This window comes from Panulirus ornatus, chromosome 4 (assembly GCF_036320965.1).
Source record: "Panulirus ornatus isolate Po-2019 chromosome 4, ASM3632096v1, whole genome shotgun sequence".
In the NCBI taxonomy this organism is placed as follows: Eukaryota; Metazoa; Arthropoda; class Malacostraca; order Decapoda; family Palinuridae; genus Panulirus; species Panulirus ornatus.
The window spans coordinates 70354773-70379199 of record NC_092227.1 but is presented as its reverse complement, the minus strand read 5'-3'; the positions used below and the strand labels follow the sequence as shown (position 1 = coordinate 70379199).

General features: G+C 40.9%; 1 protein-coding gene across 3 annotated transcripts in view; it reads left to right on the top strand.

The window, feature by feature from the left end:
• Positions 1 to 24427, top strand: part of LOC139767177 (kelch domain-containing protein 3) — a 71726-nt gene that overhangs the window by 38986 nt on the left and 8313 nt on the right. For all 3 annotated transcript variants that reach the window (XM_071696231.1, XM_071696221.1, XM_071696240.1), the window contains exon 6: positions 16998 to 17084. In XM_071696231.1, coding sequence (XP_071552332.1) covers positions 16998 to 17084 — 87 coding nt within the window. The remainder of the gene's footprint in view (positions 1 to 16997; positions 17085 to 24427) is intronic.

The window sequence follows — 24427 nt, the reverse complement described above, 5'->3', positions numbered from 1 at the left end:
AGCAGTGTGGTTTCAGAAGTGGTAGAGGATGTGTGGATCAGGTGTTTGCTTTGAAGAATGTATGTGAGAAATACTTAGAAAAGCAAATGGATTTGTATGTAGCATTTATGGATCTGGAGAAGGCATATGATAGAGTTGATAGAGATGCTCTGTGGAAGGTATTAAGAATATATGGTGTGGGAGGAAAGTTGTTAGAAGCAGTGAAAAGTTTTTATCGAGGATGTAAGGCATGTGTACATGTAGGAAGAGAGGAAAGTGATTGGTTCTCAGTGAATGTAGGTTTGCGGCAGGGGTGTGTGATGTCTCCATGGTTGTTTAATTTGTTTATGGATGGGGTTGTTAGGGAGGTAAATGCAAGAGTTTTGGAAAGAGGGGCAAGTATGAAGTCTGTTGGGGATGAGAGAGCTTGGGAAGTGAGTCAGTTGTTGTTCGCTGATGACACAGCGCTGGTGGCTGATTCATGTGAGAAACTGCAGAAGCTGGTGACTGAGTTTGGTAAAGTGTGTGGAAGAAGAAAGTTAAGAGTAAATGTGAATAAGAGCAAGGTTATTAGGTACAGTAGGGTTGAGGGTCAAGTCAATTGGGAGGTGAGTTTGAATGGAGAAAAACTGGAGGAAGTGAAGTGTTTTAGATATCTGGGAGTGGATCTGGCAGCGGATGGAACCATGGAAGCGGAAGTGGATCATAGGGTGGGGGAGGGGGCGAAAATTCTGGGGGCCTTGAAGAATGTGTGGAAGTCGAGAACATTATCTCGGAAAGCAAAAATGGGTATGTTTGAAGGAATAGTGGTTCCAACAATGTTGTATGGTTGCGAGGCGTGGGCCATGGATAGAGTTGTGCGCAGGAGGATGGATGTGCTGGAAATGAGATGTTTGAGGACAATGTGTGGTGTGAGGTGGTTTGATCGAGTGAGTAACGTAAGGGTAAGAGAGATGTGTGGAAATAAAAAGAGCGTGGTTGAGAGAGCAGAAGAGGGTGTTTTGAAGTGGTTTGGGCACATGGAGAGGATGAGTGAGGAAAGATTGACCAAGAGGATATATGTGTCGGAGGTGGAGGGAACAAGGAGAAGAGGGAGACCAAATTGGAGGTGGAAAGATGGAGTGAAAAAGATTTTGCGTGATCGGGGCCTGAACATGCAGGAGGGTGAAAGGAGGGCAAGGAATAGAGTGAATTGGAGCGATGTGGTATACCGGGGCTGACGTGCTGTCAGTGGATTGAATCAAGGCATGTGAAGTGTCTGGGGTAAACCATGGAAAGCTGTGTAGGTATGTATATTTGCGTGTGTGGACGTATGTATATACATGTGGATGGGGGGGGGGGCCATTTCTTTCGTCTGTTTCCTTGCGCTACCTCGCAAACGCGGGAGACAGCGACAAAGTATAAAAAAAAAAAAAAAAATATATGGAGTTGATGGAGATGCTCTGTGGAGGGTATTAGGAATATATGGTGTGGGAGGCAAGTTGTTGGAAGCAGTGAAAAGTTTTTATCGAGGATGTAAGGCATGTGTACGTGTGGGAAGAGGGGAAAGTGATTGGTTCTCAGTGAATGTGGGTTTGCGGCGGGGGTGTGTGATGTCTCCATGGTTGTTTAATTTGTTTATGGATGGGGTTGTTAGGGAGGTGAATGCAAGAGTTTTGGAAAGAGGGGCAAGGATGAAGTCTGTCGGGGATGAGAGAGCTTGGGAAGTGAGTCAGTTGTTGTTCGCTGATGATACAGCGCTGGTGGCTGATTCATGTGAGAAACTGCAGAAGCTGGTGACTGAGTTTGGTAAAGTGTGTGAAAGAAGAAAGTTAAGAGTAAATGTGAATAAGAGCAAGGTTATTAGGTACAGTAGGGTTGAGGGTCAAGTCAGTTGGGAGGTGAGTTTGAATGGAGAAAAACTGGAGGAAGGAAGTGTTTTAGATATCTGGGAGTGGATCTGGCAGCGGATGGAAACATGGAAGCGGAAGTGGATCATAGGGTGGGGGAGGGGGCGAAAATTCTGGGAGCCTTGAAGAATGTGTGGAAGTCGAGAACATTATCTCGGAAAGCAAAAATGGGTATGTTTGAAGGAATTGTGGTTCCAACAATGTTGTATGGTTGCGAGGCGTGGACTATGGATAGAGTTGTGCGCAGGAGGATGGATGTGCTGGAAATGAGATGTTTGAGGACAAGGTGTGGTGTGAGGTGGGTTGATCGAGTAAGTAACGTAAGGGTAAGAGAGATGTGTGGAAATAAAAAGAGCGTGGTTGAGAGAGCAGAAGAGGGTGTTTTGAAATGGTTTGGTCACATGGAGAGAATGAGTGAGGAAAGATTGACCAAGAGGATATATGTGTCGGAGGTGGAGGGAATGAGGAGAAGAGGGAGACCAAATTGGAGGTGGAAAGATGGAGTGAAAAAGATTTTGTGTGATCGGGGCCTGAACATGCAGGAGGGTGAAAGGAGGGCAAGGAATAGAGTGAATTGGAGTGATGTGGTATACCGGGGCTGATGTGCTGTCAGTGGATTGAATCAAGGCATGTGAAGCGTCTGGGGTAAACCATGGAAAGCTGTGTAGGTATGTATATTTGCATGTGTGGACGTATGTATATACATGCGTATGGGGGTGGGTTGGGCCATTTCTTTCGTGTGTTTCCTTGCGCTACCTCGCAAACGCGGGAGACAGCGGCAAAAAAAAAAAAATATATATATATATATATATATATATATATATATATATATATATATATCCCTGGGGATAGGGGAGAAAGAATACTTCCCACGTATTCCCTGCGTGTCGTAGAAGGCGACTAAAAGGGGAGGGAGTGGGTGGCTGGAAATCCTCCCCTCTCGTTTTTTTTTAATTTTCCAAAAGAAGGAACAGAGAAGGGGGCCAGATGAGGATTTTCCCTCTAAGGCCCAGTCCTCTGTTCTTAACGCTACCTCGCAAATGCGGGAAATGGCGAATAGTATGAAAAATATATATATATATATATATATATATATATATATATATATATATATATATATATATATATATATATACACCTGGGGATAAGGGTGAAAGAATACTTCCCACGCATTCCTCGTGTGTCGTAAAAGGCGACTAGAGGGGACGGGAGCGGGGGGCCAGAAATCCTCCCCTCCTTGTATTTTTTAACTTTCTAAAATGGGAAACAGAAGGAGTCACGCGGGGAGTGCTCATCCTCCTCGAAGGCTCAGACTGGGGTGTCTAAATGTGTGTGGATGTAACCAAGATGTGAAAAAAGGAGAGATAGGTAGTATGTTTGAGGAAAGGAACCTGGATGTTTTGGCTCTGAGTGAAACGAAGCTCAAAGGTAAAGGGGAAGAGTGGTTTGGGAATGCCTTGGGAGTAAAGTCAGGGGTTAGTGAGAGGACAAGAGCAAGGGAAGGAGTAGCAGTACTCCTGAAACAGGAGTTGTGGGAGTATGCGATAGAATGTAAGAAAGTAAATTCTCGATTAATATGGGTAAAACTGAAAGTTGATGGAGAGAGATGGGTGATTATTGGTGCATATGCACCTGGGCATGAGAAGAAAGATCATGAGAGGCAAGTGTTTTGGGAGCAGCTGAATGAGTGTCTTAGTGGTTTTGATGCACAAGACCGGGTTATAGTGATGGGTGATTTGAATGCAAAGGTGAGTAATGTGGCAGTTGAGGGAATAATTGGTATACATGGGGTGTTCAGTGTTGTAAATGGAAATGGTGAAGAGCTTGTAGATTTATGTGCTGAAAAAGGACTGGTGATTGGGAATACCTGGTTTAAAAAGCGAGATATACATAAGTATACGTATGTAAGGAGGAGAGATGGCCAGAGAGCGTTATTGGATTACGTGTTAATTGACAGGCGCGCGAAAGAGAGACTTTTGGATGTTAATGTGCTGAGAGGTGCAACTGGAGGGATGTCTGATCATTATCTTGTGGAGGCTAAGGTGAAGATTTGTATGGGTTTTCAGAAAAGAAGAGTGAATGTTGGGGTGAAGAGGGTGGTGAGAGTAAGTGAGCTTGGGAAGGAGACTTGTGTGAGGAAGTACCAGGAGAGACTGAGTACAGAATGGAAAAAGGTGAGAACAATGGAAATAAGGGGAGTGGGGGAGGAATGGGATGTATTTAGGGAATCAGTGATGGATTGCGCAAAAGATGCTTGTGGCATGAGAAGAGTGGGAGGTGGGTTGATTAGAAAGGGTAGTGAGTGGTGGGATGAAGAAGTAAGATTATTAGTGAAAGAGAAGAAAGAGGCATTTGGACGATTTTTGCAGGGAAAAAATGCAATTGAGTGGGAGATGTATAAAAGAAAGAGACAGGAGGTCAAGAGAAAGGTGCAAGAGGTGAAAAAGAGGGCAAATGAGAGTTGGGGTGAGAGAGTATCATTAAATTTTAGGGAGAATAAAAAGATGTTCTGGAAGGAGGTAAATAAAGTGCGTAAGACAAGGGAGCAAATGGGAACTTCAGTGAAGGGTGCAAATGGGGAGGTGATAACAAGTAGTGGTGATGTGAGAAGGAGATGGAGTGAGTATTTTGAAGGTTTGTTGAATGTGTTTGATGATAGAGTGGCAGATATAGTGTGTTTTGGTCAAGGTGGTGTGCAAAGTGAGAGGGTTAGGGTAAATGATTTGGTAAACAGAGAAGAGGTAGTAAAAGCTTTGCGGAAGATGAAAGCCGGCAAGGCAGCAGGTATGGATGGTATTGCAGTGGAATTTATTAAAAAAGGGGGTGACTGTATTATTGACTGGTTGGTAAGGTTATTTAATGTATGTATGACTCATGGTGAGGTGCCTGAGGATTGGCAGAATGCGTGCATAGTGCCATTGTACAAAGGCAAAGGGGATAAGAGTGAGTGCTCAAATTACAGAGGTATAAGTTTGTTGAGTATTCCTGGTAAATTATATGGGAGGGTATTGATTGAGAGGGTGAAGGCATGTACAGAGCATCAGATTGGGGAAGAGCAGTGTGGTTTCAGAAGTGGTAGAGGATGTGTGGATCAGGTGTTTGCTTGAAGAATGTATGTGAGAAATACTTAGAAAAGCAAATGGATTTGTATGTAGCATTTATGGATCTGGAGAGGGCATATGATAGAGTTGATAGAGATGCTCTGTGGAAGGTATTAAGAATATATGGTGTGGGAGGCAAGTTGTTAGAAGCAGTGAAAAGTTTTTATCGAGGATGTAAGGCGTGTGTACGTGTAGGAAGAGAGGAAAGTGATTGGTTCTCAGTGAATGTAGGTTTGCGGCAGGGGTGTGTGATGTCTCCATGGTTGTTTAATTTGTTTATGGATGGGGTTGTTAGGGAGGTGAATGCAAGAGTTTTGGAAAGAGGGGCAAGTATGAAGTCTGTTGGGGATGAGAGAGCTTGGGAAGTGAGTCAGTTGTTGTTCGCTGATGATACAGCGCTGGTGGCTGATTCATGTGAGAAACTGCAGAAGCTGGTGACTGAGTTTGGTAAAGTGTGTGAAAGAAGAAAGTTAAGAGTAAATGTGAATAAGAGCAAGGTTATTAGGTACAGTAGGGTTGAGGGTCAAGTCAATTGGGAGGTAAGTTTGAATGGAGAAAAACTGGAGGAAGTAAAGTGTTTTAGATATCTGGGAGTGGATCTGGCAGTGGATGGAACCATGGAAGCGGAAGTGGATCATAGGGTGGGGGAGGGGGCGAAAATTCTGGGAGCCTTGAAGAATGTGTGGAAGTCGAGAACATTATCTCGGAAAGCAAAAATGGGTATGTTTGAAGGAATGGTGGTTCCAACAATGTTGTATGGTTGCGAGGCGTGGGCTATGGATAGAGTTGTGCGCAGGAGGATGGATGTACTGGAAATGAGATGTTTGAGGACAATGTTTGGTGTGAGGTGGTTTGATCGAGTAAGTAATGTAAGGGTAAGAGAGATGTGTGGAAATAAAAAGAGCATGGTTGAGAGAGCAGAAGAGGGTGTTTTGAAATGGTTTTGGGCACATGGAGAGAATGAGTGAGGAAAGATTGACCAAGAGGATATATGTGTCAGAGGTGGAGGGGACGAGGAGAAGTGGGAGACCAAATTGGAGGTGGAAAGATGGAATGAAAAAGATTTTGTGTGATCGGGGCCTGAACATGCAGGAGGGTGAAAGGAGGGCAAGGAATAGAGTGAATTGGATCGATGTGGTATACCGGGGTTGACGTGCTGTCAGTGGATTGAATCAGGGCATGTGAAGCGTCTGGGGTAAACCATGGAAAGCTGTGTAGGTATGTATATTTGCGTGTGTGGACGTATGTATATACATGTGTATGGGGGTGGGTTGGGCCATTTCTTTCATCTGTTTCCTTGCGCTACCTCGCAAACGCGGGAGACAGCGACAAAGCAAGAAAAAAAAAATATATATACACACACAGACATATACATACATACGTATGTACATAATTCATACTGTCTGCCTTTATTCATTCCCATCGCCACTCCGCCACACATGAAATAACAACCCCCTCCCCCCTCATGTGTGCGAGGTAGTGCTAGGAAAAGACAACAAAAGCCACTTTCGTTCATACTCAGTCTCTAGCTGTCATATAATAATGCACCGAAACCACAGCTCCCTTTCCACATCCAGGCCCCACAGAACTTTCCATGGTTTACCCCAGACGTTTCACATGCCCTGGTTCAATCCATTGACAGCACATCGACCCCGGTATACCACATCGTTCCAATTCACTCTATTACTTGCATGCCTTTCACCCTCCTGCATGTTCAGGCCCCGATCACTCAAAATCTTTTTCACTCCATCTTTCCACCTCCAATTTGGTCTCCCACTTCTTGTTCCCCTCCACCTCTGACACATATATCCTCTTGGTCAATCTTTCCTCACTCATTCTCTCCATGTGACCAAACCATTTCAAAACACCCTCTTCTGCTCTCTCAACCACACTCTTTTTATTTCCACACATCTCTCTTACCCTATTATTACTTACTCGATCAAACCACCTCACACCACATATTGTCCTCAAACATCTCATTTCCAGCACATCCACCCTCCTGCGCACAACTCTATCCATAGCCCACGCCTCGCAACCACATAACATTGTTGGAACCACTATTCCTTCAAACATACCCATTTTTGCTTTCCGAGATAATGTTCTTGACTTCCACACATTCTTCAACGCTCCCAGAACTTTCACCCCCTCCCCCACCCTATGATTCACTTCCACTTCCATGGTTCCATCCGCTGCCAAATCCACTCCCAGATATCTAAACCACTTCACTTCCTCCAGTTTTTCTCCATTCAAACTTACCTCCCAGTTGACTTATTCCTTAACCCTACTGTACCGAATAACCTTGTTCTTATTCACATTTACTCTCAACTTTCTTCTTTCACACACTTTACCAAACTCAGTCACCAGCTTCTGCAGTTTCTCACACGAATCAGCCACCAGCACTGTATCATCAGCGAACAACAACTGACTCACTTCCCAAGCTCTCTCATCTACAACAGACTGCCCCTCTCTCCAAAACTCTTGCATTAACCTTCCTAACAACCTTCATCCATAAACAAATTAAACAACCATGGAGACATCACACACCCCTGCCGCAGACCTATATTCACTGAGAACCAATCACTTTCCTCTCTTCCTACACATGCACATGCCTTACATCTCGATAAAAACTTTTCACTGCTTCTAACAACTTGCCTCCCACACCATATATTCTTAGTACCTTCCACAGAGCATCTCTATCAACTCTATCATATGCCTTCTCCAGATCTATAAATGCTACATACAAATCCATTCGCTTTTCTAAGTATTTTTCACATACATTCTTCAAAGCAAATACCTGATCCACACATCCTCTACCACTTCTGAAATCACACGAGTTATCTTGGGATATTAATTTTAGGATATGAGTGACCTGAGTTAATTCACGTTAATGATTATTTGCACAAAAGCTTAGCCTGATTATATTTAGGATAGTAAGGGAAGGGGTTGATAAGGATTTTAAGAAATTCTTTTATAGGATTATAGTGGTGAATGAATCGAAGAGAATGACTTAAGACATGGTTAATGTAGATGGCATACATAAATTTAAAGAGGTGTTACAGTAGAGAATGTGCAAGAGATGAGTTTCCATGAGTGTAAAATTACCTCGCCATACAGACCAAATAGGTAATTACAAATATATTATTAAACACTCAGAGAGATTCCTTTAATGTGGAAGAGAACAAATGACGTATGTCTGAGGAGCTCTTTTTAAATGGTTGGAGTGCCCCAGGGTTCTGTTTTGGAACTTTTTTTTTTTTTCTTTTTTTTGCCGCTGTTTCCCGCGTTTGCGAGGTAGCGCAAGGAAACAGACGAAAGAAATGGCCCAAACCGCCCCCATACACATGTATATACATACGTCCACACACGCAACTATACATACCTACACAGCTTTCCATGGTTTATCCCAGACGCTATTACTCATATTAATCCATGTGAGTGACTTGTCCTAAGTTATGGGCTCTTACCAGAATATGTCTGCACATGATGCATATGTCATGATGGAAGTGAAAAGCAGGAAGGGTTTCATCATTTGACAAAGGGACCTAAACAGACTCCAAAGTTTATCTGATGATAAATTGCTGATGAAATTTAACCCAACCAAATTTAAATTAATGAGGTCGGGATAAAGTGAAAGAAGGGCTAAATATGATTAATATCTAGCTGGAAATAAGCTTCAAGATTTCATGTGTGAGAAGGACTTGGTGGTCAACATCATCCAAAACTATCTTCAGAGTCCTACATTAGGACAATAATAAATGTCTTTTGGAAAATATTAGAAGAGCCTTCAGTTACATGGGTAAAAAAAAATGTATAGCAAGCTTTTCATATCATACATAGGCCAAAACTAGATTATGCTTCTTTAGTTTAGTCACTGCACCTAAAGAAGCACAAAGAGCTAATACGAAAGGTTCAGAGGAGGTCTACACAGATGATGCAAGAATTAGAGAGTGAAGTTACAGTGAAAGGTTAAAGACTTTAAATTTACCACCCTTGGAAGAATATTGAGGTTAACCTGATCACTAACTTTGAGTTTTTAGAATAGATCTGCCTCACCCACTCTTGGACTATTAGTGTTCTGTCTGCAAACATACTATCTCTCCTTGTCAAACATAACACTCATTTTTCATAACTATTTTTCATAACTATGTGCTAACCCTGTCTTTTGGAAAGATGTAGGAGCAGTAGATAGCAGTAGTAGGTACAAACATTTAGGTAGAAACACTCAGTAGATGTAGAGGATAGGAATATTTGAGAGAAGCATTAAGTAGAAGTAGTCAGTAAGAACATTAGGGATGAGCCTCTGCCAACACTACGTGCTAGACTTGCCCTCTGCCAGTGGCCCGTTAAAGTTGAGGCACTAAGGGCTAAGAATCTGTATTGGAGTTCACTAGTTATGAAGAATCTAGTGCTGTGGCCATCCTCCTTTGAGGGAGCTCCAGAAGGGAACAGGCATCAGAGTATATATATTTTTTTTTTCATATATATTTGCCATTTCCCGTGTTAGCAAGGTAGTGTTAAGAACAGAAGACTGAGCCTTAGAGAGAAAATCCTCACTTGGACCCCTTCCCTCTTCCCTCTTTTGGAAAAGTAAAGACTGGAGGGGAGGATTTCCTTGAGAGTTTTAGGGATAGAGCAACCAAAGGACATCAGATGAAATTAAGCTTGAAACTTGTTAGGTAAGGTATAAAGAAGTTTTTTCTTTTGAGAATAAGAATGGTGGAAAAATGGATAGATCGTCTGAAGATGTGGTTAATGCAGACATTATATATAGATTTAAAGAGTTGTATGATAGTACAGAATGTTTAAAGGATGGGTCCCTCAAGTGTAAAACTCCCTCCTCATATGGTACAGATGGGTAATTACACACACACACAGATCAAGGCACTGATCCCTGTGTCTTTCAAGATTTTGTAGGATCTACAGCTCATGGTGAGTGGAGTATAAAGGGGTCTCTGAGTGTTATATACATTCAATATTCAATTCGAAAGTGTAAAATTTTGAGATTAAATGGGGATTAAGAGTGGAAACTGATCAGGTTCATATTGCATGAATTGAGTTTGATAGTGCCAAATTTTGAGTTTAAATGGGAATTAAGAGTGAAAGCTTCCTAGGTTCAAATTAAATGAAGGAGTGTTGCCACATTAGTGAAGCAAGATCTCTTCTTTCCTTTATTTGTCTTCTTTTAAAGAGGCCTAGTATACGAAAGTTTGCATATGAAAGGGCTGCCTACCATGGGGAAGTGTAATTTTTCTTTTTATGTAACTCAGAGGTAACACTCTTGCAGTTGAACATCTAAATTCTCCTTAGTCTGTAAGATGATTTACTGCAGTAAGATTCAGTTACTGCTGTTTGTACAAGTTGAGCATCCCTACTCTGAAAATCCAAATCTGGAATGCTCCAAAATCCGAAACTTTTTGAGTGGCGATATGATGTTACTAGAGGAAAATTCCACACGTAAACTCTTTATTTTTTTTTTTTACTGTTAAGTACTTATGTGTGAATAAGTGTAAGAAAATGATTGCTTATCAGTAGCATATAAACTCAGAGTCAGGAATGAAGGTGATGCCAAACATCCACTTGGGTGGCTGAGGTTGTGACACCTTAGCTTTTTGATGGTTCAGTGTTACACTAACTTTGGTCATGCACAAAATTATTGAAAATATTTTATGAATTACCTTCAGGCTATGTGTATAAGGTGTATATAAAGCATAAATGGATTTTGTGTTTAGACATAGGTTCCATCCCCAAGTTATATCATTATGCGTATGCAAATATTCCAAAATCCAAACACTGCTGGTCCCAGGTATTTCGGATAAGGGATACTCAACCTGTATTACTTTAGGGGATAATTTAAGACCTCTAGCTCTGCCTGAACCATAAACACATGGTATGGATTCAGTTACAAGAATGTACCAAAACCAGTTGGTCAAAACAAGATTGTCAAAGAGAGGATGATATAAAAGCGAAAAAAGGCTAGACATGAAAACATGAGAGTATATGTATTGGGATAATGTGGGAACTGGTGAAGGAGCAAGAAAAGAGGATAGCACAACTAGAGCTTGAGTTAAGAAAACAGAGGAAGTTTTTAAAGGACCATGAAAGGAGTTATGAGACTGGAGAGAAACAGAAACACAGATTAGAGGAGGGAGTTTAGGATGTAAAATCAGAGAAGAGAAGATGAAGCCATTAGAAATAAGATAAAGTCTAATGTGTCTTATCTGGATGTACTAGAGGTCATGCAATCATAGGAAAAGTTTATTTACAGAATTGGTCAAGTAATTACGGAGCATTCCTGGGAGGCTTACGTACATAGAAAAAGACGAAGGTGCATGCTGAATCTACTGGAACAGTATGAAAAGCCATTCATGTAGAGAAAAGGACAAACACACACACACACACTGATGAAATTAGAGGGCAGTGAAGATTAGGAGTAAATTCAAAAGCAGATCAACGGAGCATTAAAAGTGAAGGAAAGTAACATAGACCTTGGGTGAAACAAACAGGAAATTGAGTAAAGCTGTTGAAAGAATTTTATGCACTGTTAGAGATGAAGCAATCATGGAAGTATATGGGTTAATTGATGCAAGGTTTAGAAAAGTACAGAGAATGCAGGACCAGTGCTTACTAACCGAATGAGAGATTATATAGAAAGTTGGAGACACAGACACTGACATTACCACACTGAGGGATCTAGCTGAAAAGTGGATTGGAAGAGGATCACACACCAAATAAGAAAGAAAGAGAATAGGAGGAAATACATAATGAAAGATTGCTGGAGTCTATGGGACTGCCAGAAGCAACTTCCTTTGTAAAGGAAAGGAGAATAATGCTTGGTTATAACCAAGATATAAGGGGGTAACCAGTTATAGTTACATTCAATTTGGAGTCATCAGGCCAGGAAACCCTTAGAATAACAAAGAATCTTGAATGCATGACAGAACTCGGTGGGATATTTATCAGATGTGGTAGATCTGAGGAAGAGAGGGAGACAAGCAGAGTACAGTCAGCTGACAAAAAAATCTGGTTATACCATGCATGGCAAAAGGATGGAACAGCCCTGCTAAAACTGCAGAGAAGGCAGAAGTGTTAGGAGATGGTAACATCAGACTGAAAGAATTATATTCAAATGATAGGTTTATAGTTAGTGATAAAGAACTGGATTCAAGGATGGTTTAAAGGAAAGTGCACAAGATATTATGGAACCAGAGTTCACTAAAGAGATAAGCTCTAACCTGCTCTGCACATAGAGGACTTAAGAGCAAGAAAGAAAGAGAGGGTAAAGGAGGAGGAAGATTAGCCCTCTTAAGAAAGAGAGTCCTGAAGTTTCAAAAAAGTGGAAGATGGTTTATTCTGACGATGTATGAAATTAAATGTAGAGAAGAAGAGCTTAGTTGTGTTATCATTGTATAATCCTCCAAAGAATTGCAATAAACTGGATGAAATATATCCATCTATATCTCTGACTCCTGTTCCCTTCGGGAACACCCTCACGGGGTTGGCCATGGCAAAAGTCTCCATAACTGGTGAACTCCATTGTCACTTCTCAGCCTTTAGTGCCTTACCCTTAAGATGCCACTGGGATAGGACATCTCTAGCACAATCTTTTCAGAGGCTCCTAACTAATGTTCTTACAGACTATTACTACCTAATGAGTCCACCTAATATTCCTGCCTAGTGTTCCAACCTACTAATACAACCTAATGCTCCTACCTACTACTTCTACTCAATGCTCCTGTTTAATGTTCATGTCTACTACTTATGTCTATTGCTCCTAACATTTTGCCCAAAGGCAAGGCTAGCACATAGTGCTCATCATAGGAGAATCTAGAGTTACAAGGAATGAGTTGTTGGTGTTATCAAATGATGGGTGATTAGGAGAGATTGTATGTTTGTCGACAGAATGCCAACAGTCCATAAGGCAGAAAGAAAAGACAGGTACCTGGATCAAAGGAAAGCAACTTCTAAGCCACTGAAGTGTTGGCTCACCATGCAGCCATCACTAACCCTCCCCATACCCAGGCAGGAGGAAATGGATAGTAACAGTGAAGGAACAGTCGGATAATTTCCTATACCAGCATGTTAGAGAGCATACTAGGATGAGGGGGACTAGAACTTATCTTCACTAGAATAGATATTGAGAATATTATATACTGTTTACCATTTGGAAGAAGTGATCATGTACTGCTCAAGTTTGAATATGCAGTAAAAGTGGACATTGAAAGGGCTGAGGTGGGACAGGAAATAAAGGGGAGATACAATTGCAGAAACTACACAAACCGTAATGATTTTTAGGGTAACAGATTGGGAAATGGAATTCAGTAGCCAGGAACAAGGGCATTGTGTTGAGAGGTCCTTTGAAATTTACAGTGAAGTAGTAAGGCATTGGTGCATCAAGTATGGAGGGAAAAGTAAGAAGGAGTAAGGAATGGATTAATGAAAGATGTCATAAATCATATGAGCTTCAAGGTGTGCAGTGATGATGATATAGATGGCAATCTAGTCAGTTAGCATTTACAAGGTAAAAGAGAGTGTGAATTGAGTATGGTAGGATAAGAAAAGAGGAACAAAGACACTGAAAAGAATATTGTGGATAGGGCAGCTGAAAATCAAAACTTTTCCATATATTCAAAAGGAGCAGCTGATCATGCTAAGGGTCTCGGAGGGAAAAAAAAAATTGGAGGTGATGATGTGAAGAACTGAATATCAAATTTAAAAATGTTTTTACAATGGAAAATACTGTAGCCCCATCACCAGTGAGATGGAATGAGAAGGTTTTGGAAATCTTTGAAATAACTAGAAAAGATACTAACAGAACAATAAAAAGACTAGCCCCATACTAAGTTCATGGTCATGATGAAATTTCATCATATATGCTAAAGAGATATGCATATATGTTTGATAGACCATATGAATTACCATTCAAGGTATCACTGGAGGGAGGCATATTGCTAAGGGATGGAAAAGGGCAAACTTCATACTGACAAATAAGAAAGGGAACAGGAACAGGCATTTAACTACAGACCAGTTTCACTAACATGTCCAGTGTGTAAGGTTCTGGAAAAGATTATTCAAAAGCAAGTTGAAGACTTTCTGGGAAAGCAGGTGACTTTTCTGTTGAGGCGAAATTTCCCAAGTGAGAGACACCATGGTTTTAAGGAAAGAAGGTTGTTTAACTAGCCTCTTAGAGTTTTATTAGAGGGTGAGCTGAGTACTGGACAAAAGTTAAGCTGAATGAGCCTTCTGTATCTGGACAGTTAGAAGGCATTTGCCATTGTACCACATAGGAGGCTGATTATGAAGTAGGATCATGTACTACATACAAGGCTTATCATGAAGTAGTTTCACCAAGCAGGAATAAGGGGAAACCTTTCATTAGATAGATGATCTTAGTGGGAGGGACAAAAGGATGCATGTTAGAGGAGCCTTTTCCAAATGTGTTGAAGTGAATATCAGAATACCACAGGGTTCAGTTCTGGGACCATTACTCTTCTTGATCTGCATTAATGACTTACCTGAAGGTATGGAATCCTACCTGAATATGTTTCTAGATGATGCAAAGGTCATGAGGGAAGTGGAAAGTAAGGAGGATGGCATCAGCGTACAAGGGGACCTAAACTTACTCCAGAGTTGGTGTGAAACCTTTTTGATGAAATTCAGCCCAAGCAGTTGTAAAGTAATGAGGATGGAACAAATTATGATTATTATGTAGCAGGAAATAAGCCTCAGGATTCTGTATGTGAGAGGGACTTTGGAGTAGATGTTGTCCTTAACCAGAGGCCAGAGTCCCATATTATGAGAATAGCTAAGGAAACAAACTTTCTGCTGGCAAATATCAGAATACCTTTCAAGTATATAGATAAAGAAATATTAAGTAAGCTATTCATATTCTAAACAAGGCCAAAAGTAGAATATGCTTGTAGGTTTTGGTCACTGCACCTGAAGAACTCATAGAGAAGGTCCAGAGGAGAGAAGCACAGATGGTATCAGACTTGAGAGAGAGCTAAGCTACAGGGAAAGGCAGGAGGCTTTAGATTTACTTTCCTTGGAAAAGAGAAGACTGAGGAGTGAATTGATCACAACCTTTAAGTTTTTAAAAGAGATCAGCAAAGTAGACAATGAACAGAACTTGGAGAGAATTAGGGTTAGAGCAACAAGAGGACATAACAGTAAATTAAGTAAAAGACTTGTGAATAAGGACATAAAGAAATACACAGGTTTTTGACTTATGGTGGGGTTACATTCCAATAAACCCATCATGTTAAAATATCGTAAATTGAAAATACATTTGATGATGTACATCTAACCTACCAAACATCATATCTTAACCTAGCCAACCTTAAACATTTTCAGAACACTTACATTAGTCTACAGTTAGACAAAATCATCTGACACTAAGCTTATTCTATAATAAAGTGTTGATAGTAGCAAATGCCTCTGCCAGTTTCTTTGCTGTGAGCTTTCTTGGTGCTTCGGGTATAACTTCATGGTGGGTAATTATCTTTAATTTCATCCCGAGCAATTGCCTTCCTCTTCTTCTTCTTGACAGAGGCAGGAGAGACAGATGGGTATTTTGTAAGGATGATGGGATGCAAAAACACAAAATATGAGAAAAAAAACACTGGCAACACAGTACACTGTAAAGTAACAGTTGTTTACTCTTGTGATTGCATGACTGACTGGAAGCTGTGGCTCACTGCTGCTCACCATCACGAAAGAGTATCACACCACATATCTCGCTTGAGAAAAGATCAAAATCTAAAATTTGAAGTACTGTTTTCTGGCAAATGTCAGAGTAGCTTTCAATTGTATGGAAAAGGAATTATTTTACAAGCTGATGATATCCAGCATGAGGCCAAAACTAGAATGTGCTTTTCAGACTTGGTCACTGCACCTAAAGAAGCACAAAGGGTTGGGCTTTGCACCTAGAGAAGCACAAAGGGTTGATAGAGAAGGTCCAGTGGAGGGGAGCAAAGATAGTACCAGAATTAAGTGAACTGAGTTACAGGTAAAAGTTAGAGGCTTTAGACTTGCCAACCTTGAAAGAGAAAAAGTAGGGATGACCAAATCATAACCTTTTATTTTTTCAAAAGTGATTGATTATGTGGAGTGTAAACAGAGAGACGCAGAGATAGAGCAGCCAGAGGACATAGCATGAGGCTAAGTAAGCAGGTTGTTCTTAAATATGAAAGTGTGTACTTTTATGGTATGAGAGGTGGATGATTGGAATAGAATGACCTAGGACATGGGTAATGCAAACAACATACATAGATTTAAGAAGTTTTATGATAGTAGAGAATTATACTACACAGAACATGTATACTCATATGTAGGATAAAGCATGTTAGATGGAAATTCTAAATAGTCTCATGAAATGGCTGTAAATTATTCATATATGCTTTGATTTGATGGAAGCAACAAGGTATTTATAATTACGTCAAAAGACAAATGCTTGTGTGAAAAACTATCAGCCAAAGTAAAAGCTCAGTTATCCAGCTTTGACTAATCAGAAAGCTCAAGTATCTTGATTTTTCAGTCTCTTTCAGTATAAATGCCCATTGAAGTAACTGAACTACTTGTGATTTTGTCTTATGTTTCAGTCTCATGTTGGTATTTGTTGAAATTTTTTTCATAGTAAAAGCCAAGTAAAGCTGTGCTGTATGTATGGTTCATTCTATTACACTCAAAAGCTGCACTAGTTTCATGTCAAATGCTGGATGTTTTATTGATTTTTTCCATCTTTTTGTTGTTTCAGCTGCTGTTGCATTATCATAGATAGTTACAGAAATATAGTTCAGAACTTTAGAACAGTACTAAGATATATAAAAAATTAATTATAATTAGATATATAGGTGAAATACTCATAACCAGAATGTTCTCACACATGGCTTTGCCAAGGTTTAGCAGGTGCCAAATAACAAAGCCTTTTGAAATTTTATGTAATATGTATTATGCATTTTAAGTCAGAAATAAACAGAAATAAAAAGTTGTATTGTTTTCAATTTAGATAACAGAAATGTGTATATTTCAGTTGTGCACAGGGGATACATCTACATATTTGGTGGTTTCAATAGTAGAGAGGAGCGCCATTTTAATGACCTACATAGATTTGATCCTGGTAAGTCTGCTAATTTCTGTCAATACTGAATTTCTTGATTATGCAAGTGCTCCTGTACTATGATCTATTTTCCATTAAGCATATTTTTTTTTATTTATTATACTTTGTCGCTGTCTCCCGCGTTTGCGAGGTAGCGCAAGGAAACAGACGAAAGAAATGCCCCCCCCCGCATACACATGTATATACATACATCCACACACGCAAATATACATACCTACACAGCTTTCCATGGTTTACCCCAGACGCTTCACATGCCTTGATTCAATCCACTGACAGCACATCAACCCCGGTATACCACATCTCTCCAATTCACTCTGTTCCTTGCCCTCCTTTCACCCTCCTGCATGTTCAGGCCCCGATCACACAAAATCTTTTTCACTCCATCTTTCCACCTCCAATTTGGTCTCCCTCTTCTCCTCGTTCCCTCCACCTCCGACACATATATCCTCTTGGTCAATCTTTCCTCACTCATTCTCTCCATGTGCCCAAACCACTTCAAAACACCCTCTTCTGCTCTCTCAACCACGCTCTTTTTATTTCCACACATCTCTCTTACCCTTACGTTACTCACACGATCAAACCACCTCACACCACACATTGTCCTCAAACATCTCATTTCCAGCACATCCATCCTCCTGCGCACAACTCTATCCATAGCCCACGCCTCGCAACCATACAACATTGTTGGAACCACTATTCCTTCAAACATACCCATTTTTGCTTTCCGAGATAATGTTCTCGACTTCCACACATTCTTCAAGGCTCCCAGAATTTTCGCCCCCTCCCCCACCCTATGATCCACTTCCGCTTCCATGGTTCCATCCGCTGCCAGATCCACTCCCAGATATCTAAAACACTTCACTTCCTCCAGTTTTTCTCCATTCAAACTCACCTCCCAATTGACTTGACCCTCAACCCTACTGTACCTAATAACCTTGCTCTTATTCACATTTACTCTTAACTTTCTTCTTCCACACACTTTACCAAACTCAGTCACCAGCTTCTGCAGCTTCTTACATGAATCAGCCACCAGCGCTGTATCATCAGCGAACAACAACTGACTCACTTCCCAAGTTCTCTCATCCCCAACAGACTTCATACTTGCCCCTCTTTCCAAAACTCTTGCATTTACCTCCCTAACAACCCCATCCATAAACAAATTAAACAACCATGGAGACATCACACACCCCTGCCGCAAACCTACATTCACTGAGAACCAATCACTTTCCTCTCTTCCTACACGTACACATGCCTTACATCCTCGATAAAAACTTTTCACTGCTTCTAACAACTTTCCTCCCACACCATATATTCTTAATACCTTCCACAGAGCATCTCTATCAACTCTATCATATGCCTTCTCCAGATCCATAAATGCTACATACAAATCCATTTGCTTTTCTAAGTATTTCTCACATACATTCTTCAAAGCAAACACCTGATCCACACATCCTCTACCACTTCTGAAACCACACTGCTCTTCCCCAATCTGATGCTCTGTACATGCCTTCACCCTCTCAATCAATACCCTCCCATATAATTTACCAGGAATACTCAACAAACTTATACCTCTGTAATTTGAGCACTCACTCTTATCCCCTTTGCCTTTGTACAATGGCACTATGCACGCATTCCGCCAATCCTCAGGCACCTCACCATGAGTCATACATACATTAAATAACCTTACCAACCAGTCAACAATACAGTCACCCCCTTTTTTAATAAATTCCACTGCAATACCATCCAAACCTGCTGCCTTGCCGGCTTTCATCTTCCGCAAAGCTTTTACTACCTCTTCTCTGTTTACCAAATCATTTTCCCTAACCCTCTCACTTTGCACACCACCTCGACCAAAACACCCTATATCTGCCACTCTATCATCAAACACATTCAACAAACCTTCAAAATACTCACTCCATCTCCTTCTCACATCACCACTACTTGTTATCACCTCCCCATTTGCGCCCTTCACTGAAGTTCCCATTTGCTCCCTTGTCTTACGCACTTTATTTACCTCCTTCCAGAACCTCCATCTCCTTCTCACATCACCACTACTTGTTATCACCTCCCCATTTGTGCCCTTCACTGAAGTTCCCATTTGCTCCCTTGTCTTACACACTTTATTTACCTCCTTCCAGAACATCTTTTTATTCTCCCTAAAATTTAATGATACTCTCTCACCCCAACTCTCATTTGCCCTTTTTTTCACCTCTTGCACCTTTCTCTTGACCTCCTGTCTCTTTCTTTTATACATCTCCCACTCAATTGCATTTTTTCCCTGCAAAAATCGTCCAAATGCCTCTCTCTTCTCTTTCACTAATACTCTTACTTCTTCATCCCACCACTCACTACCCTTTCTAATCAACCCACCTCCCACTCTTCTCATGCCACAAGCATCCATTAAGCATATATGTGTATATTTTGATGAGTTTTGCTTTGTTTTTTGAATTTTGCTCTGCATCTAGTGTTTAGCAAGTGCAATGCTCATGAGAAATTTATATTAAATAAAGTAAACCCAGAAAATAAGAATAATTGTAAAAAAGTAAGAAATTGCACCAGCAATAGCAGGCACAGGCAATTATTTGCTCCGGTGATCATCCACTGGCAAGTGGCAGTGCTACTAAGACATATATAGTATTCTGTACATTATCCACAAAGAAGGAGGTGAAATAATGTACACAAAACACCAAAAATGAATTGTAAAATGTTTTGAAAATAGCAGTGTAAGGCAATAGCAACTAGACACTTTGATTGCTCATTGGCATCTGGTTTCATCCCTACAGTAGCAAGTCTAACTAGTGTGCTTTGAGAGCATACAAGCTGGATGTTTACATTGTACATTGCATTTCAGTGCCATGTAGGAAAGCACCCAGTAAGTTTTGTGCTTGGGGAAAGTAGAGAAACATACTGTATCAGATTCAGGTCAGCTTCATGTATACACAGTTATAGTCAATAAAAAGATTATTTTACTACTGTATGGTATTTTAAGCAAGTATTCTTAAATTGATAATGTACCTGCACTCTATTGTAGATTTTTGGTCATCTGCATTCATCTTTCAGTGTGCAAAATAGGTTGAGAGATTTTTTTTCATACATATTCGCCATTTCCTGTTCCAGCAAGGTAGCATTAAGAACAGAGGACTGAGCGTAGAGGGAATATCCTCACTTGGCCCCCTTCTCTGTTCCTTTTTTTTCTTTTGAAATGTAGAAAAAATGGGAGGGGGGAGATTTTTTCATACATATTCGCTCTGTGGAAGGTATTAAGAATATATGGTGTGGGAGGCAAGTTGTTAGAAGCAGTGAAAAGTTTTTATCGAGGATGCAAGGCATGTGTACGTGTAGGAAGAGAGGAAAGTGATTGGTTCTCAGTGAATGTAGGTTTGCGGCAGGGGTGTGTGATGTCTCCATGGTTGTTTAATTTGTTTATGGATGGGGTTGTTAGGGAGGTAAATGCAAGAGTTTTGGAAAGAGGGGCAAGTATGAAGTCTGTTGGGGATGAGAGAGCTTGGGAAGTGAGTCAGTTGTTGTTTGCTGATGATACAGCGCTGGTGGCGGATTCATGTGAGAAACTGCAGAAGCTGGTGATGGAGTTTGGTAAAGTGTGTGGAAGAAGAAAGTTAAGAGTAAATGTGAATAAGAGCAAGGTTATAAGGTACAGTAGGGTTGAGGGTCAAGTCAATTGGGAGGTGAGTTTGAATGGAGAAAAACTGGAGGACGTGAAGTGTTTTAGATATCTGGGAGTGGATCTGTCAGCGGATGGAACCATGGAAGCGGAAGTGGATCATAGGGTGGGGGAGGGGGCGAAAATTTTGGGAGCCTTGAAAAATGTGTGGAAGTCGAGAACATTATCCCGGAAAGCAAAAATGGGTATGTTTGAAGGAATAGTAGTTCCAACAATGTTGTATGGTTGCGAGGCGTGGGATATGGATAGAGTTGTGCGCAGGAGGATGGATGTGCTGGAAATGAGATGTTTGAGGGCAATGTGTGGTGTGAGGTGGTTTGATCGAGTAAGTAACGTAAGGGTAAGAGAGATGTGTGGAAATAAAAAGAGCGTGGTTGAGAGAGCAGAAGAGGGTGTTTTGAAATGGTTTGGGCACATGGAGAGAATGAGTGAGGAAAGATTGACCAAGAGGATATATGTGTCGGAGGTGGAGGGAACGAGGAGAAGAGGGAGACCAAATTGGAGGTGGAAAGATGGAGTGAAAAGGATTTTGTGTGATCGGGGCCTGAACATGCAGGAGGGTGAAAGGAGGGCAAGGAATAGAGTGAATTGGAGCGATGTGGTATACAGGGGTTGACGTGCTGTCAGTGGATTGAATCAAGGCATGTGAAGCGTCCGGGGTAAACCATGGAAAGCTGTGTAGGTATGTATATTTGCGTGTGTGGACGTGTGTATGTACATGTGTATGGGGGGGGGTTGGGCCATTTCTTTCGTCTGTTTCCTTGCGCTACCTCGCAAACGCGGGAGACAGCGACAAAGTATAAAAAGAAAAAAAAAAAAAAATTCGCCATTACCTGCTCCAGCGAGGTAGTGTTAAGAACAGGACTGAGAGGTAGAGGGAATATCCTCACTTAGCCCCTTCTCTGTTCTTTTTTTTTTCTTTTTTTTATGGAAATGTAGAAAAACGGAAGGGGAGGAAACCCCCCTCCCCTTTAAGTCACCTTCTTTGACACACAGGGAATACGTGGGAAGTATTCTTTCTCCCCTATCCCCAGGGATAAGGTTGAGAGTAACCCCATTAATCCATTGAATCCTGTGAGTAAAATGTGATCCACTACCCACTGTGTCCATAAAGTTGATTTCCAGATTTTCATCCCAAAAGTTTATTTGAAACTACCTGGACACATTTCTTTTGCGCTGGTTGAAACGCAGAAATGTACAAAACACTTAGGAATGTGACAGAAAAGTTTGTATTTTAACTCTTTGATTGCATGAATAGATTTCAGAGTGGTTCTCAGAAGTATCATTTAGATACTAAAAAATCAATGCATTAATGTTTTAGTTTTGTTACTTTCTAATTGCAGATGATAAAGAATTAATTAGAGTACCAGTCATGAAAAGATCTGTGGGGCCTGGATGTGGATAGGGAGCTTTGGTTTCAGTGGATTACACATGACTGTGTGTGAACTAATATGGCCTTGCTGAAGCAGGGGTAGCAATGCTGTTTTCTGTGGGATGGGGTGGTGCCAGGAATGGATGAAGGCAAGCAAGTGTATATTTGTATATGTCTGTGTATGTATATGTGTATATGTTAATATGTTAAAGGTATATGTATGTATATGTACATGTACGTGTATTTAAATTCATGTGTATATGAGTTGATGGATCATTCGTTGTCTGTTTCTTGGTGCTCCCTCACTGACGTGGGAAATGGCAATCAAGTATAATAGATTAATAAAATAACCAGTGAAAATATAATCCGTTTTTCTAAGTATTTTTCACATACATTCTTCAAAGCAAACACCTGATCCACACATTCTCTACCACTTCTGAAACAACACTGCTCTTCCCCCACTCTGGTGCTCTGTGCATGCCTTTACCCTCTCAACCAAAACCCTCCCATATAATTTCCCAAGAATACTCAACTAACTTATACCTCTATAATTTGAACACTCACTTTTATCCCCTTTGCCTTTGTACAATGGCACTATGCATGCATTCTGCCAATCCTCAGGTACTTCACCATGATCCATACATACACTGAATATCTTTACCAACCAGTCAGCAAAACAGTCACCCCCTTTTTTGATAAATTCCACTGCAATACCTTCCCAACCCGACGCCTTGCTGGCTTTCATCTTCTGCAAAGCTTTCACTACCTCTTCTCTGTTTACTAAACCATTCTCCCTGATCCCTCTCACTTTGCACACCACCCCAGTCAAAACTCACTACATCTGCCACTCTATCATCAACCACATTCAACAAACCTCCCCATTTTCCCCCTTCACTGATGTTCCCACTTTTTTTCTTGTCATGCGTTTTATTTACCTCCTTCCAAAACATCTTTTTATTCTCCCTAAAATTTAACGATACTCTCTCACCCCAACTCCCATTTGCCCTCTTTTTCACCTCTTGCACCTTTCTCTTGACCTCCTGCCTCTTTCTTGTATACATCTCCCAATCATTTGCACTACTTCCCTGCAAAAATCGTCTAAATGCCTCTCTCTTCTCTTTCACTAACAATCTTACTTCATCATCCCACCACTCACTATCCTTTCTAATTTGCCCATCTCCCACCTTTCTCATGCCACATGCATCTTTTCCACAGGCCACCTCTGCTTCCCTAAATACATTTAATTCCTCCCCCACTACCCTCATGTCATTTGCTCTCACCTTTTGCCATTCTGCACTCCATCTCTCCTGGTACTTCCTCACACAAGTCTCCTTTCCAAGCTAACTCTAACCACTCTCTTCTCCCCAACATTCTCTCTTCTGAAAACCTTTACAATTCTTCACCTTCGCCTCTGCATAATAGTGATCAGACATCCCTCCAGCTGCCCCTCTCAGCACATTAACATCCAAAAGTCTATCTTTTACACGCCTATCAATTAACACGTAATCCAGTAATGCTCTCTAACCATCTCTCCTACTCACATATGTATATTTATGTATATCTCTTTGTAAACCAGGTATTCCCAATCACCAGTCCTTTTTCAGCGCACAAATCCACAAGCTCTTCACCATTTCCATTTACAACAATGAACACCCCATGTACACCAGTTATACCCTCAACTGCCACATTACTCACCTTTGCATTCAAATCACCCATCACTATAACCCAGTCTCGTGCATCAAAGCTGCTAACACACTCACTCAGCTGCTTCCAAAACACTTGCCTCTCATGATCTTTCTTCTCATGACCATGTGCATGGGCACCAATAATCTCACATCTTTCTCCATCCATTTTCAGTCTAACCCATATCAATCTAGAGATTACTTTCTTACACTCTATCACATACTCCCACAACTCCTGCTTCCGGAGGCGTGCTACTCCTTCCTTTGCTCTTGTCCTCTCACCAACCCCTGACTTTACTCCCAAGACATTCCCAAACCACTCTTCCCCTTTTACCCTTTAGCTTCGTTTCACTCATAGCCAAAACATCCAGGTTCCTTTCCTCAGATGTACTACCTATGTCTCCTTTTTTCTCATCTTGGTTACATCCTTACACATTTAGACACCCCAATCTGAGCCTTCAAGGAGGATGAGCACTCCCCACATGACTCCTTCTTCTGTTTCCCCTTTTAGAAATCTATTATTACTATTTATTATTCATTGTTATTATACCTAATCACTACTTTCCACGTCAGCAAGGTAGTGCCAGGAAACATATGAAAAATGGCC